The sequence below is a fragment of the Pleurodeles waltl genome, chromosome 11 (genome assembly GCF_031143425.1).
Source record: "Pleurodeles waltl isolate 20211129_DDA chromosome 11, aPleWal1.hap1.20221129, whole genome shotgun sequence".
Lineage (NCBI taxonomy): Eukaryota > Metazoa > Chordata > Amphibia > Caudata > Salamandridae > Pleurodeles > Pleurodeles waltl.
Window position 1 is genome coordinate 781,334,774 of NC_090450.1, and position 13,797 is coordinate 781,348,570.

At 45.5% G+C, this 13,797-nt stretch overlaps 1 protein-coding gene across 1 annotated transcript in view; it reads left to right on the plus strand.

The window, feature by feature from the left end:
- KSR2 (kinase suppressor of ras 2) overlaps window positions 1-13,797 on the plus strand; it is a 2,099,185-nt gene that overhangs the window by 1,015,729 nt on the left and 1,069,659 nt on the right. Inside the window, exon 7 of the mRNA XM_069212691.1 lies at window positions 4,178-4,261. Within this exon, the coding sequence (XP_069068792.1) occupies window positions 4,178-4,261 (84 nt within the window). The remainder of the gene's footprint in view (window positions 1-4,177; window positions 4,262-13,797) is intronic.

Here is a 13,797-nt window from a genome sequence, read left to right on the forward strand (position 1 = left end):
CTTACACACCCGCATAGACTTAATACTTAGCTCACAAGACTTGATACACAAATTCACCAACGCAGAATACACCGCAAGGGTAATCTCAGATCATTGCCCACTCATAGCACATATCAAATGGGGCAGACCACGCACACAAATCCCGACATGGCGCCTCCAACCAAGACTCTTACAGGACCCCCCTTTTAGAAGAAAATAGCCACTCAAATCACTTCATACTTAGTACTAAATAGTGGAACAACGAAATCCAGAGCAAATGAATGGGATGCACACAAGGTGGTAATAAGGGGCACATGCATGAAAATGACCAAGGGAGTACAGCAAACATTAACAAACGAAATCCGCAAGCACGAGCAAAATGTCCGTTCTGCAGAATGCAGATTCGCAGAGGGTGCAATAGAAAACGCGGACCTCGCTTGACTGAGGACACAGTGGAATGAGGCAGACCACCGCCTGAGGCAATATGATTATCGATATCGCTTGGCCCGCATGTACGCAGAGGGAGATAGGCCAGGAAGACTCCTGGCATGGCTCCTGAAGAGCGAGCAACACAGCGCCTCTATCGGGGCCATCCGCCTAGATACAGGGACAATAATAAACACCCAAGCTGAAATAAATGACGCCTTTAAAGAATATTACAGTATACTTTACAGGCCTCAACCCCCTCCCTCACAAGAACAGCTGAGCGCGTTCTTCAGTGGAGTACAAATAAATCACCTCACGGCAACACAGGCCGGGGAACCGGAAAGACTGATAGACCTCACAGAAGTGCAGCAGGCGTTGCAGCATCTGGCGCATGGTAAGTCACCGGGCAGCGACGGCCTCCCCATAGAATATTACAGCACTTTCCAGGCACAAACATTAGCGCCATACTTAGAAATGTTGGGCGAGGCCTTGGAACAAGGCCAGTTGACAGAATCACAGCGTGAGGTGGTAATAGTGGTGCTGCCTAAACCAGGCCACGACCCATTGGATGTTCGTTCATACAGCCCGCTATCGCTACTAAACTCAGACTGCAAATTAATCGGCAAAATATTAGTAATTCAGCTGCTTCCCTTGCTGCTGGGCCTGGTGCACTATGACCAGTCTGGATTTGTACCCGGCCGCAACACATTTATCAATATACGGAACTTATTACGCCTGATGGCAAATACCCCAGAGGGCGAATACAGGCAGGTAGCAGAGTCACTGGATATCGAAAAGGCATTTGATACACTGGGTTGGCCCTTCCTGCTGGAAACACTTAACCAAATGGGTTTCGGCAAGACATACACTAGCTGGATCAGGGCTTTATACTTTAAACCGACAGCAAGAGTCAAGACAGGAGAAACCATATCCGAGAAGTTCAACATTGAAAGGGGCACTAGGCAAGGATGCCCATTATCCCCATTGCTGTTCGCTCTCTCCATTGAGCCCCTGGCTGCCCGACTGCGTGCACTTGCGCCAGCCTGGGGCATCCAAGATGGACATACGTACCGCATAGTGTCACTGTATGCAGACGATGCACTAATATTCCTGCGAAACTACGCAGCTTCCCTTCCTGGTATACTCCAGCTGCTGGAACAATTTGCCACTGTGTCCGGTTTAAAAGTGAGCTGGTTGAAATCCTGTCTATTCCCATTGCGCGCGATTCCAGAGATACTCCGAACGGCCCACTCCCCGGGAGATTTGAAATGGTGCCACACCACATTCAAATACATGGGGATAAACATCTATCATGACCCCCAAGACCTCAAAGAGGGCAACCTAGGACGAGCGATCAGATCCCTCCGGTGCTCTCTACCCTTTTGGTGTTCGCTCCCACTCTCCCCTATGGGAAGAGTGGCTATAGCGAAGATGATTGTTCTGCTGCGCCTGCTGTATTTTTTCTCAGCGCTACCATTTGCACTGCCTGCCTCTTTCTTTAAAACCCTGACCAGTAAACGGACGGATTTGATATGGGGTAATGGTCGCCGCAGAGTGGCCCTAACAGAAATATATCAACCACTTGCACAGGGAGGGATGGGGGTGCCGCGATTCGAACTGTACTATGCATCCGCCCAATTACAGTGGGTGCTTAAATGGATATGCGACCCTGCACACACAGAAGCACAAACTATACACAGCGACTTGGGTCACACCAATATAATACGCTACCTGTTGGACCGAGACGACTCACGGCGCACACAAAACATTCTACTTAATAATGCACGTTGGATATGGAATCGATTTGCATTAACCGGGGACAAGAAACCACAATACTCCCCTGAGATACCACTTCTTGATATACCAAAAATCGAAGGGATAGCTGTAAAACTAGGCCTAACAACATGGCCGGAGAAAGGCATACAAACAGTGGGTGATATATATAGTGACGGACACTTTATAACTTATGGAGCACTGGCTGACGCCCACAACTTAGGGCGAGGAGACTTAATCACATTTGGCGCAGTACGGCAACTAATACGCGCTACATGGAACTGCGGAAACAATGAACCTAACGCGGCCCCTATCTTACACGATTTACTAAATAACACACAAGACCCAATGAATATATCGGGAATATACAAAATCCTGACTACACAATTCACACAAGGTCAAGAACAAGCTAAAAACATATGGGACCAGACACTAACTACCACTCTTTCACCGCACGCGTGGAACCAGGCTCTAACATCGACTCAAACCGTGTCACGCAACCCCAGGCTTCGATACACACAGTTCAATTATATACACCAGAAATATCTATCACCACATCGACTTGCACGCATGTTCCCTCAATCGTCTCAGAAATGCCCCAGATGTGGAACCGCTGAAGCCACCTTTTTCCATATGACATGGGAGTGCCCCCCAGTCTTGAACGCTTGGAGTGACATAATATCTCTAATAGCCGAATGGTTAGATACCCCATTATCCCCCAGCCTGGAACTCTGCTCACTGGGCATAAGAGACAGACCCAAAGGCCGAAAGCAGATACATAAATGCATAGACCTGGCTCTGGTCCTGTACCGACGACTAATAGCTATGCACTGGACAGCGCCTAATGTACCGGGGATGCAACACTGGCAGGCAGAGCTCCTACGGTGGGCAAAAGCAGAAGCATACACACTGCAATCGCTTCGGGACAGGGGGACCAAAGTAAAGGGAGTAGAAATCTGGAACTGCTTTGTTATAATCCTGGAAAGTAAAGACGATAAACGACCCCCCTGAGCAAATAGGTTAAAAAAAAACAAAAAAACAGGTAGCGCACAGACCACACATGTAGTTAATGCCATTACACATTCCCTAGAACACTCACCAACTAAAAGCAACCAACAGGACATCGCTGACACAAAACGGAACCAAGGGCAATAAAATGAAACATATAAATCGGAGTGGACGTGCTGTGCCGTGTCGGTCCGGGACGCGGCTGGGGGCGGGGGGCGGGATGACCGGGCTGCGGAGGTCGGGTCTTCGGCATTCCCCCTTCTTAAATCCACGAACAAGCGAGATCCACGCATACGCAGTGAGTTTGAACTGGAAGGTGGGCACGTGGGGCGGCTCCCGTTCCGGGACCGGGGCCTCGGCGGCGTGGCGGTCTGCCCCCCCCCTCCCTGTCCTGGCTCCCCCGACAAACGGCTCCTTGAACAAGCCTCCTCCCCTATCTTTCTCTCTATTTTCTTATTATTTCTTTTTACATTCTATTCTACACGCGCTATTAATGACTTTAAAGAACTCCAGCTGTATGCACCTAAGTAACCACAATGATAAGAAAGCAAATGACAAGTGCGAGAAACCAGTATTGGTGCAAAAATAACTGTGTAACGTTACATGTTTTACAATATGACTGGATCTTTTTTTTTCTTCCCAGTGTGAAATATTAAACAAATAAAAAAAGATTAAAAACAAAACAAAATAACGTAATGGTCCTCTGAATACCACTGGAGAATATGAATCTAGGTACGTGCTCGGTAACCAGTTCAGTGGTACACTTAATGCCACTGAACCCTAGGGACCCTTTGGATGACTCTGGGGTTCACCCTGTAGCCAAATCACTCATTTTTATGTGATATCTTATGCCCCTACTTCCCTCCTGCTTTCTCCATTGGCTGTCATTGCTGCAACCCCGCAGTGATTCTTAATAGACTACATGTGTCTCTTAACCTTTTGAATGATAAAACATATTTGATTTGATTTGTTTTCTTTTTTTCTCATGCAGATTTTCAACAAAATACTGGATGTCTCAGACATGCACTGTCTGCGGGAAAGGAATGTTATTTGGACTGAAGTGTAAAAACTGCAAGTATGTCCTTTTCTTCCTATTTTTTTAACTTTAAAATTGAGGAAACAGGCAGGCACACACTGATGCCATGAATGCCTGCTTTTAAAAAAATGTAATGTTCCATTAAATTAATTCCTGGCTTTCAAGACAATGAATTCATGACTACAGCTGTAGGATATCAGGATCCGGGAGGCAGTGCCTTACAGGTCAGTGGCTGACATCAAACCAAGTAAAAAGTGTACATTGTTGATGAGGATATGGACACAAGTAAAATAGGACATATTAATATGTATTGTATGTATGCCCATTTTACCATTTCAGCTGCATTCCTTGCATCCCTATATTGTGTGGGCTTGATTTACAAAGTCAAGTTGCCCTTTTGAGTAGGTTTACACTTTGTAGCAAGTTCACTATTTACTATTTGTATGGAGCATACTGACCTGCCTCATTACGAGTTTTCCACTGCCCCCCATACCCTCGTAATGCGCACTGTCTGTTGTGCGACAGTGCACATTCCGACGGTGCTAGCGAGGGGGGCACTGCACTGGCTGCGGCAATGTCTGGACTTCAGTGCCACCATGGCTGATTAGAACGATGTCCACCATCATCCCGTCAGGATCAAAGATCTTGGCGGAGATGTTGATCTTTTGGCGGTCTGACCGCCAGGGTCGTAATGTGGCGATTAGATCGCCACAGCTGCTGTGGTCCAACCTCCACCGTGAGTCTGGCAGTCTTCAGATTTCCAGACTCATAATAGGGCCCACTGTATTCACACTAACAGATGTTTGATATCAGGAGCCACAAGACAGCGCATTAAATAGATCCCATAATATGACCACTTAGGATTGGTCACCCCGGATCATACTAAATCAGTAAGAGGTCAGTAAGGGACTGATTCAGATCTTGGCGAACATGTTACTCCATCACAATGGTGATGGATTTCCTGCCCGCCAAAATATAAATTCCATTATATACATGGGATTTAAATTTTGGCAGGGAAGATATCCGTTACCTTTGTGACAGCGTAACTCATCCACCAAGATCTAAATCAGGCCCTAAGTGTATATTGTTGACGAGGATATGGACAAAAGTTATGTAAAACTGTTTATTATGTATGTAATCTATGTCCACTTTACTGTTATAACTACAATCCTTACATCCTTACATCATGTGGGCTTGATTCAGAGGTAAGTGACACTTTTGAGTGAGAGTACACTTTGTAGTAAGATTACTACAGTCAATATTCAAAACTCAGAGTATAAGCTTACTACAAAATTGTATGTTACACGTCTTCACCCCAAGAGTAATGCAGTTGGCTCACTCTTGTGTGGATGGGTACGTTCCTCACCAATCCCCTTCCTGAACCTCCCTAAACTCCTCATACTCCTCCCTAATCTGATCCCCTCAAGTAGCAGGTTTGCTCCTTTTTCCTCCCACTCCCTTGTGTTCCTCCAAAATGTACTACTAAAATCTACACTAATGTGCTGAGACTCCGCAGTTGGGGCAGAGAACTCCTCACTTGGAAGTGTAGGCAAAGCTTACACTTTCAAGTACATTTTGTAGTACATTGTGTAGTACTTCAAAGTGCAGTTTGTGAATAAGGCCTGGGTGTCATATATTTATTGAAAAAAAGTATAGAAGAAAATGTTCTACCTTCTAGATTCACAGCCAAGGAGGCCCTGACAGAGGCTCTAAAGCCAGTCTTTCATACTCTGTTGAGGTAGAGAGCAAATGTTGGGTGGTAGTAGCACAATTATGGTGCTTACGTCTGAATGGATTTTATGTGAACAGAGACGGTCACTTTGTATAGAGTACAGGAAAAATAGTAGTTGTCTGCATCTGTTGAGTAGGAATGGCTGGAGGATGATTGTTACCTATGTTACTCTGACTGATAATTATGAAAAGAGTATCTAAGTTGAGTAATTACTTATTATGTTCCAGAAAATAAGCGGTAGGCCTCAGAAATGCCTAAGGATTCCTTCACAACTATGAAGAAGTGATGCAATTGGGCCAGTTGGTTAAAATAAAAGAAGTGCCCGTTAACCCCCTCCCCGCCACGGACGTAACGGTTACGTCCATGGCAGCGCCCGTGCGGCGCCATGGACGTAACCATTACGTCCTCCTACCGGCCCTCGGGGGAAGCGCTAGCGCTCCCACCGAGGGCCGCCCCCCCAGCCCCCAGGTCAGGGCTGAAAGGGGAATCCGTTCCCCTTCAACCAACGACCCCCCCCCCACCCCCCCTGTGACGTCAGCGCGCGCTGACAATCACAGGAGCCTCCCCCATTGGCTGGAAGCTAAGAGAAATGCTCAGCATTTCTCTTTTGATCACGTGGGGGAGGCAAGGAGAGGCTTCAAAGGGAAGGAAATGTATTTCCTTCCCTTTGAAGTCTCTCCCAGGGTTTCAAAAGCCGAATTGCTTGCAATCCGGCTTTTGAAACCCCACTAGACACCAGGGATTTTTTTTTGTTTGTTGGTGAAAGTGACATAAGGGAGCGACCCCTTGGGCAAGGGTCGCTCCCAGGGGGGCATTTTTTTTTAAGGCCTTTTCTGCCCCCCCCCGGGGGCAAAAACCTCTAGACACCAAAGATACTTTTTTTAATTTTTTTTTTATTTTGTTTTGTGTTTTAGGTGTGGGGAGCGTCCCCTTAGGCAAGGGTCGCTCCCATAGGGGGCAACATCTATTCAGGCCATTTCTGCTCCCCTTGGGGGCAGATATGCCTATTTTTATGAGGCCAATCTGCCCCCAAGGGGGGTAGAAACCACTAGACACCAAGGGAGTTTTTTGTTGTTGTTGTTTTTCACGTAAGGGGAGCGACCGCTTAGGCAAGGATCGCTCCCCTGGGGGGCAAATTTATTTTAGGCCATTTCTGCCAGATCAGCCTATTGTAATTAGGCTGATCTGCCCCCAAGGGGGGCAGAAACCACTAGGCACGGGGATTTTTTTGTTTTGTTATTGTTTTACAGATGGGGAGCGTCCCACTAGGCAAGGGTCGCTCCCCTGGGGGGCAAATTGTATTTAGACCATTTCTGCCCCCCTTGGGGGCAGATTGGCCGATTTTAGGTCAATCTGCCCCCAAGGGGGCAGAAAAAACCACTATGCACCGGGGATCTTTTTTTGGCGCCAATGTCACGCAGGGGGAGCGACCCCGTAGGCAAGGGTCGCTCCCGGGGGGTTTGGGAGGGTGGGGGGGCAAATTTATTTTAGGCCATTTCTGCCCCCCCTGGGGCAGATCGGCCTATTGTTATTAGGCCGATCTGCCCCCAGGGGGGGCAGAAACCTCTAGGCGCCAGGGTAAATTGTATTTTGTGTTTTCTTTTTTTTTCTTTTTTTTTTTTTTTAGAGATGGGGAGCGACCCATTAGGCAAGGGTCGCTCCCCTGGGGGACAAGTTGTATTTAGACCATTTCTGCCCCCCTTGGGGGCAGATCGGCCGATTTTAGGTCAATCTGCCCCCAAGGGGGCAGAAACCACTAGGCACTGGGAATTTTTTTTTTGCCGCCAATGTCACGCAGGGGGAGCGACCCCGTAGGCAAGGGTCGCTCCCGGGGGGGGGGGGCTTTTGGGGGGGCGGGTGACAAATTTATTTTAGGCCTTTTTTGCCCCCCCTGGGGCCGGCTGAGCTAGAGGCCAAAATCCACAGGTAGGCACTGTTTTCTATGAAAAAAGTGATGTGTCCACGTTGTGTTTTGGGCCATTTCCTGTCGCGGGCGCTAAGCCTACCCACACAAGTGAGGTATCATTTGTATCGGGAGACTTGGGGGAACGCTGGGTGGAAGGAAATTTGTGGCTCCTCTCAGATTCCAGAACTTTCTGTCACCGAAATGTGAGGAAAACGTGTTTTTTTAGCCAAATTTTGAGATTTGCAAAGGATTCTGGGTAACAGAACCTGGTCATAGCCCCACAAGTCACACCATCTTGGATTTCCCTGGGTTTCTAGTTTTCAAAAATGCGCTGGTTTCCTAGGTTTCCCCAGGTGCTGGCTGAGCTAGAGGCTAAAATCCACAGGTAGGCACTGTTTTCTATGAAAAAATGTGATGTGTCCACGTGGTGTTTTGGGCCATTTCCTGTCGAGGGCGGTAGGCCTACCCACACAAGTGAGGTATAATTTTTATCGGGAGACTTGGGGGAACGCTGGGTGGAAGGAAATTTGTGGCTCCTCTCAGATTCCAGAACTTTCTGTCACCGAAATGTGAGGAAAATGTGTTTTTTTAGCCAAATTGTGAGGTTTGCAAAGGATTCTGGGTAACAGAACCTGGTCAGAGCCCCACAAGTCTCCCCATCTTGGATTCCTCTAGGTCTCTAGTTTTCAAAAATGCACAGATTTGGTAGGTTTCCCTAGGTGCCGGCTGAGCTAGAGGCCAAAATCTACAGGTAGGCACTTTGCAAAAAACACCTCTGTTTTCTTTAAAAAAAATGTGATGTGTCCACGTTGTGTTTTGGGGCATTTCCTGTCACGGGCGCTTGGCCTACCCACCCAAGTGAGGTATCATTTTTATCGGGAGACTTGGGGGAACGCTGGGTGGAATTAAATTTGTGGCTCCTCTCATATTCCAGAACTTTCTGTCACCGAAATGTAAGGAAAACGTGTTTTTTTTTTAGCCAAATTTTGAGGTTTGCAAAGGATTCTGGGTAACAGAACCTGGTCAGAGCCCCACAAGTCACCCCATCTTGGGTTCCCCTAGGTCTCTAGTTTTCAAAAATGCACAGGTTTGGTAGGTTTCCCTAGGTGCTGGCTGAGCTAGAGGCCAAAATCTACAGGTAGGTACTTTGCAAAAAACACCTCTGTTTTCTTTAAAAAAATGTGATGTGTCCACGTTGCGTTTTGGGGCATTTCCTGTCGCGGGTGCTAGGCCTACCCACACAAGTGAGGTATCATTTTTATCGGGAGACTTGGGGGAACGCTGGGTGGAAGGAAATTTGTGGCTCCTCTCTGATTCCAGAACTTTCTGTCACCAAAATGTGAGGAAAATTTGTTTTTTTAGCCAAATTTTGAGATTTGCAAAGGATTCTGGGTAACAGAACCTGGTCAGAGCCCCACAAGTCACCCCATCTTGGATTCCCCTAGGTCTCTAGTTTTCACAAATGCACAGGTTTGGTAGGTTTCCCTAGGTGCTGGCTGAGCTAGAGTCCAAAATCTACAGGTAGTCACTTTGCAAAAAACACCTCTGTTTTCTTTAAAAAAATGTGATGTGTCCACGTTGCGTTTTGGGGCATATCCTGTCGCGGGCGCTAGGCCTACCCACACAAGTGAGGTATCATTTTTATCAGGAGACTTGGGGGAACGCTGGGTGGAAGGAAAGTTGTGGCTCCTCTCTGATTCCAGAACTTTCTGTCACCAAAATGTGAGGAAAACGTGTTTTTTTAGCCAAATGTTGAGGTTTGCAAAGGATTCTGGGTAACAGAACCTGGTCAGAGCCCCACAAGTCACCCCATCTTGGATTCCCATAGGTCTCTAGTTTTAAAAAATGCACAGGTTTGGTAGGTTTCCCTATATGCTGGCTGAGCTAGAGGCCAAAATCTACAGGGAGGCACTTTGCAAAAAACACCTCTGTTTTCTTTCAAAAAAATGTGATGGGTCCACCTTGCGTTTTGGGGCATATCCTGACGTGGGCGCTAGGCCTACCCACACAAGTGAGGTATCATTTTTATCGGGAGACTTTGGGGAACGCTGGGTGGAAGGAAATCTGTGGCTCCTCTCTGATTCCAGAACTTACTGTCACCAAAATTTGAGGAAAATTTGTTTTTTTAGCTAAAGTTTGAGGTTTGCAAAGGATTCTGGGTAACAGAAGCTGGTCAGAGCCCCACAAGTCACCCCATCTTGGATTCCCCTAGGTCTCTAGTTTTCAAAAATGCACAGGTTTGGTAAGTTTCCCTAGGTGGCGGCTGAGCAAAAGGCCAAAATCTACAGGTGGGCACTTTGCAAAAAACACCTCTGTTTTCTTTCAAAAAATGTGTTGTGTCCACGTTGCGTTTTGGGGCGTTTCCTGTCGCGGGCGCTAGGCCTACCCACACAAGTGAGCGCATCATTTTTATCGGGAGACTTGGGGGAACATAGATTAGCAAAACAAGTGTTATTGCCCCTTGTGTTTCTCTACATTTTTTCCTTCCAAATATAAGAGAGTGTGTAAAAAAGACATCTATTTGAGAAATGCCCTGTAATTCACATGCTAGTATGGTCACCCCGGAATTCAGAGATGTGCAAATAACCACTGCTCCTCAACACCTTATCTTGTGCCCTTTTTGGAAATACAAAGGTTTGTTTTCTTGATAGCTATTTCTCACTCTTTATATTTCAGCAAATGAATTGGTGTATACCCAGTATAGAATGAAAACGCACTGCAGGGTGCAGCTCATTTATTGGCTCTGGGTACCTAGGGTTCTTGATGAACCTACAAGCCCTATATATCCCCGCAACCAGAAGAGTCCAGCAGACGTAACGGTATATTGCTTTAAAAAATCTGACATTGCAGGAAAAAGTTACAGAGTAAAACGTAGGGAAAAATTGCAGATTTTTTCACCTCAATTTCAATATTTTGTTTTTTCAGTTGTTATTTTCTGTAGGAAACCCTTGTAGGATCTACACAAATTACCCCTTGCTGAATTTAGAATTTAGTCTACTTTTCAGAAATGTTGCGGTTTCTGGGATCCAGCATTGGTTTCATGCCCATTTCTGTCACTGACTGGAAGGAGGCTGAAAGCACATAAAATCGTAAAAATGGGGTATGTCCCAGTAAAATGCCCAAAATTGTGTTGAAAAATTGGGTTTTCTGATTCAAGTCTGCCTGTTCCTGAAAGCTAGGAAGCTGGTTATTTTAGCACTGCAAACCCTTTGTTGATGCCATTTTCAGGGAAAAAACCACAAGCCTTCTTCTGCAGCCCCTTTTTCCCATTTTTTTGAAAAAAACGAAATTTTCACTGTATTTTGGCTAATTTATTTGCCTCCTTCTGGGGAACCCACAAAGTCTGGGTACCTCTAGAATCCCTAGGATGTTGGAAAAAAAGGACGCAAATGTGGCGTGGGTAGCTTATGTGAACAAAAAGTTATGAGGGCCTAAGCGTGAACTGCCCCAAATAGCCAAAAAAAGGCTTGGCACCTGAGGGGGAAAAGGCCTGGCAGCGAAGTGGTTAAAGGAGGCGCTGACTGGGACAAATTCAGTTACATACGAGCCGGTGGGTTTGTGGAAAATATTCCACTTTCCATAAATGCAAGTAGGCTGCCTAGACGGTCTGACGACTGTCCTGAATGTTGGTTGCCATATTTGAAAGCAGCAGCTTATTGAACAGAATGAAATCAAAATTTGCAGTGTAACGAAATAGAAAACAATTAATAAGTCTGTTTAGAAATCAGTGAAACATGAAACATAGCAGGTTGAAAGTGACCAGTATATTTAGAAATACATCCTGAACAGGTTGTTCAATTGCTTATCTGCTGCATGCAGGCACCAGATGATGTAAGTACAGTGTTGAAGAAAACCAGATGGTATGGCATTGCTAACGCATACAAATGCAATACGCGTTGCTCTGATTTTCCCGTAAGATATGTTGACAATATAGGTGATTTTTGTGTAGAATTAATTTTGTTTAAGGGCTACTTACTGCTGCTCTCAAAGTTTTTTTGTATTTATGCACCTTCATTCAATGTATATCATTGACCTCCAACACTATACTTACCTTTGTCTGCTGCTATGCTCCTTTTTATTTAAGATTTCCGTAAGACTAGCTTTCATGTTTACTGCTCCATCATGTCTTTTCAAGTATTCAGTGCTGCTAAGTACTGTTAAGCGCTCCGCATTGCTCAATTATTATGGCTGTATCGGCTCAATTAATCAGAGTTTTTGAAAAAAAAGATGCATAGACTAAACATTGAAGCCTTGCTTCCATATTTCTAACAGAACTATAAGATGTGAAAGTGGTTACAGCATCAATGTCTCTTTCATAGTTCACCATGGAGTAATGATACACTCAAGCACCGCTTTAAAATGACATATGATGGCGCTTGTCAGAAAGGACATAATTGTTTACACGGCCCCCCATTTTCTCTATGTGATGTTAGCTGGCGTAGGAATCTGTGTGCTATGACACTGCTAAACAGTGGGATATGTGTGCTTTACCCTCAAACATGTACTGCATATTGGATTCACCTGCAGTGGTTATTTCATTTTTCTCTAAGTCAATGGCTCGACCGTTGCATGAATGCATATGTAGGTAAAAATGTATGCCTTCAGGGAGCATCATTGTTCTCTGGGGTGGTGCAATTTAGAAGCATTGCTGTAACTTTTGGTAAGGTAAATACCTGTGACATGTAGAAAGATCTATTTTTACATGTCTCCCGCAAAGTTTACCTTGTATCCCACAAGGCTGGGTGCTTACAAATAAAAAATGTGTCATACTGCACACTGAAAATTGCATGCACTCACAGTGAACAACTACCCAAAAGCAGTTTTCACTGTGTAGATAAGCTGTATTTTCCAACTGTAGGACCAGCTACACATAAAATCATTATTTTAAAACAGAGCTGGAGCAAATAATTGAGCAATGATTACAAGTTTTCTCCTAGTTTCAAAAATCTAATTCTAATACATGTTGAAAGCTGATGTTTGATTACCTTAGGAGAAACATAACTTTAGGAAAGTGTATTTTATACTGTGAGAGAGAAAACTGCATTAGAACCAGTATGTCTTTCAGTCCTCCAGAAGTTAAATATACATCCTGGGCGTTAATGACCCCAGGCTTAGAAGACAATGGCTTGGCCTCTGCATCCAGAAAGACAAAGGAGTTGTCAACAAGGAAGGATTAGCCACCAGGCATGGGGGATGGGAACGTTTGGCATAACAAAGGACAGCCTTAAAAGTGTTTCCTTTTACTTAGCAATGCCAAATTGGGCTGGCAGGATCTTCTGCCATTCATTCCCTGTGCCTAACCAGACATTTGTACTCCAGTCGCAGCTGGAGGGAAACCCAGTTTTGGCCATGAAAGAGGGGAAAGACCTTATTTAAATAAGGAAGTGGCTAGGAGAATGATCAGAAGTCCTCTAGTTGGACATTACTTGGAGACATCATGATTTGGGTCTCAAAGCAACGTAAATCTAGAAAAGAAGTATTAAAAAGTAGGAGGGACATTTGCAAGAAAGTTTGTGTGTAGGGATTTTCCAGTCACTGCTTAGTGCACTCGACAGGACTAGCACTTCACCATCACCTTCTCAGAACATCTCTGGACCTGTGAGGGAACCATCTCTGAAGACGATTCCGTCTAACTACTGGAAGTAAAAGATCCAATGACTAATGGCTCCCTGCTACCACCCAGTGATTCAAACCAGACACCAAGAGACTGGTAGTTGACCTCTTGTTTGTCTCATCCAGGAACCAAAAATGAGGACTCCTAACTCCAAAAGAGCCCAGCCTACCACTGAGGACTGGATCCTGCAAGAGTCCTTGCTGGGGATAGGCCTGGAGCTTAGAAGAAAGCACATAAGGTTGTAGGAGTGACAGTGAAGAACTTTCTCAGCAGTTGAAGAAATGTAGGACATTATTTCCATGTGTGGAGGACAGGTGCGGAGG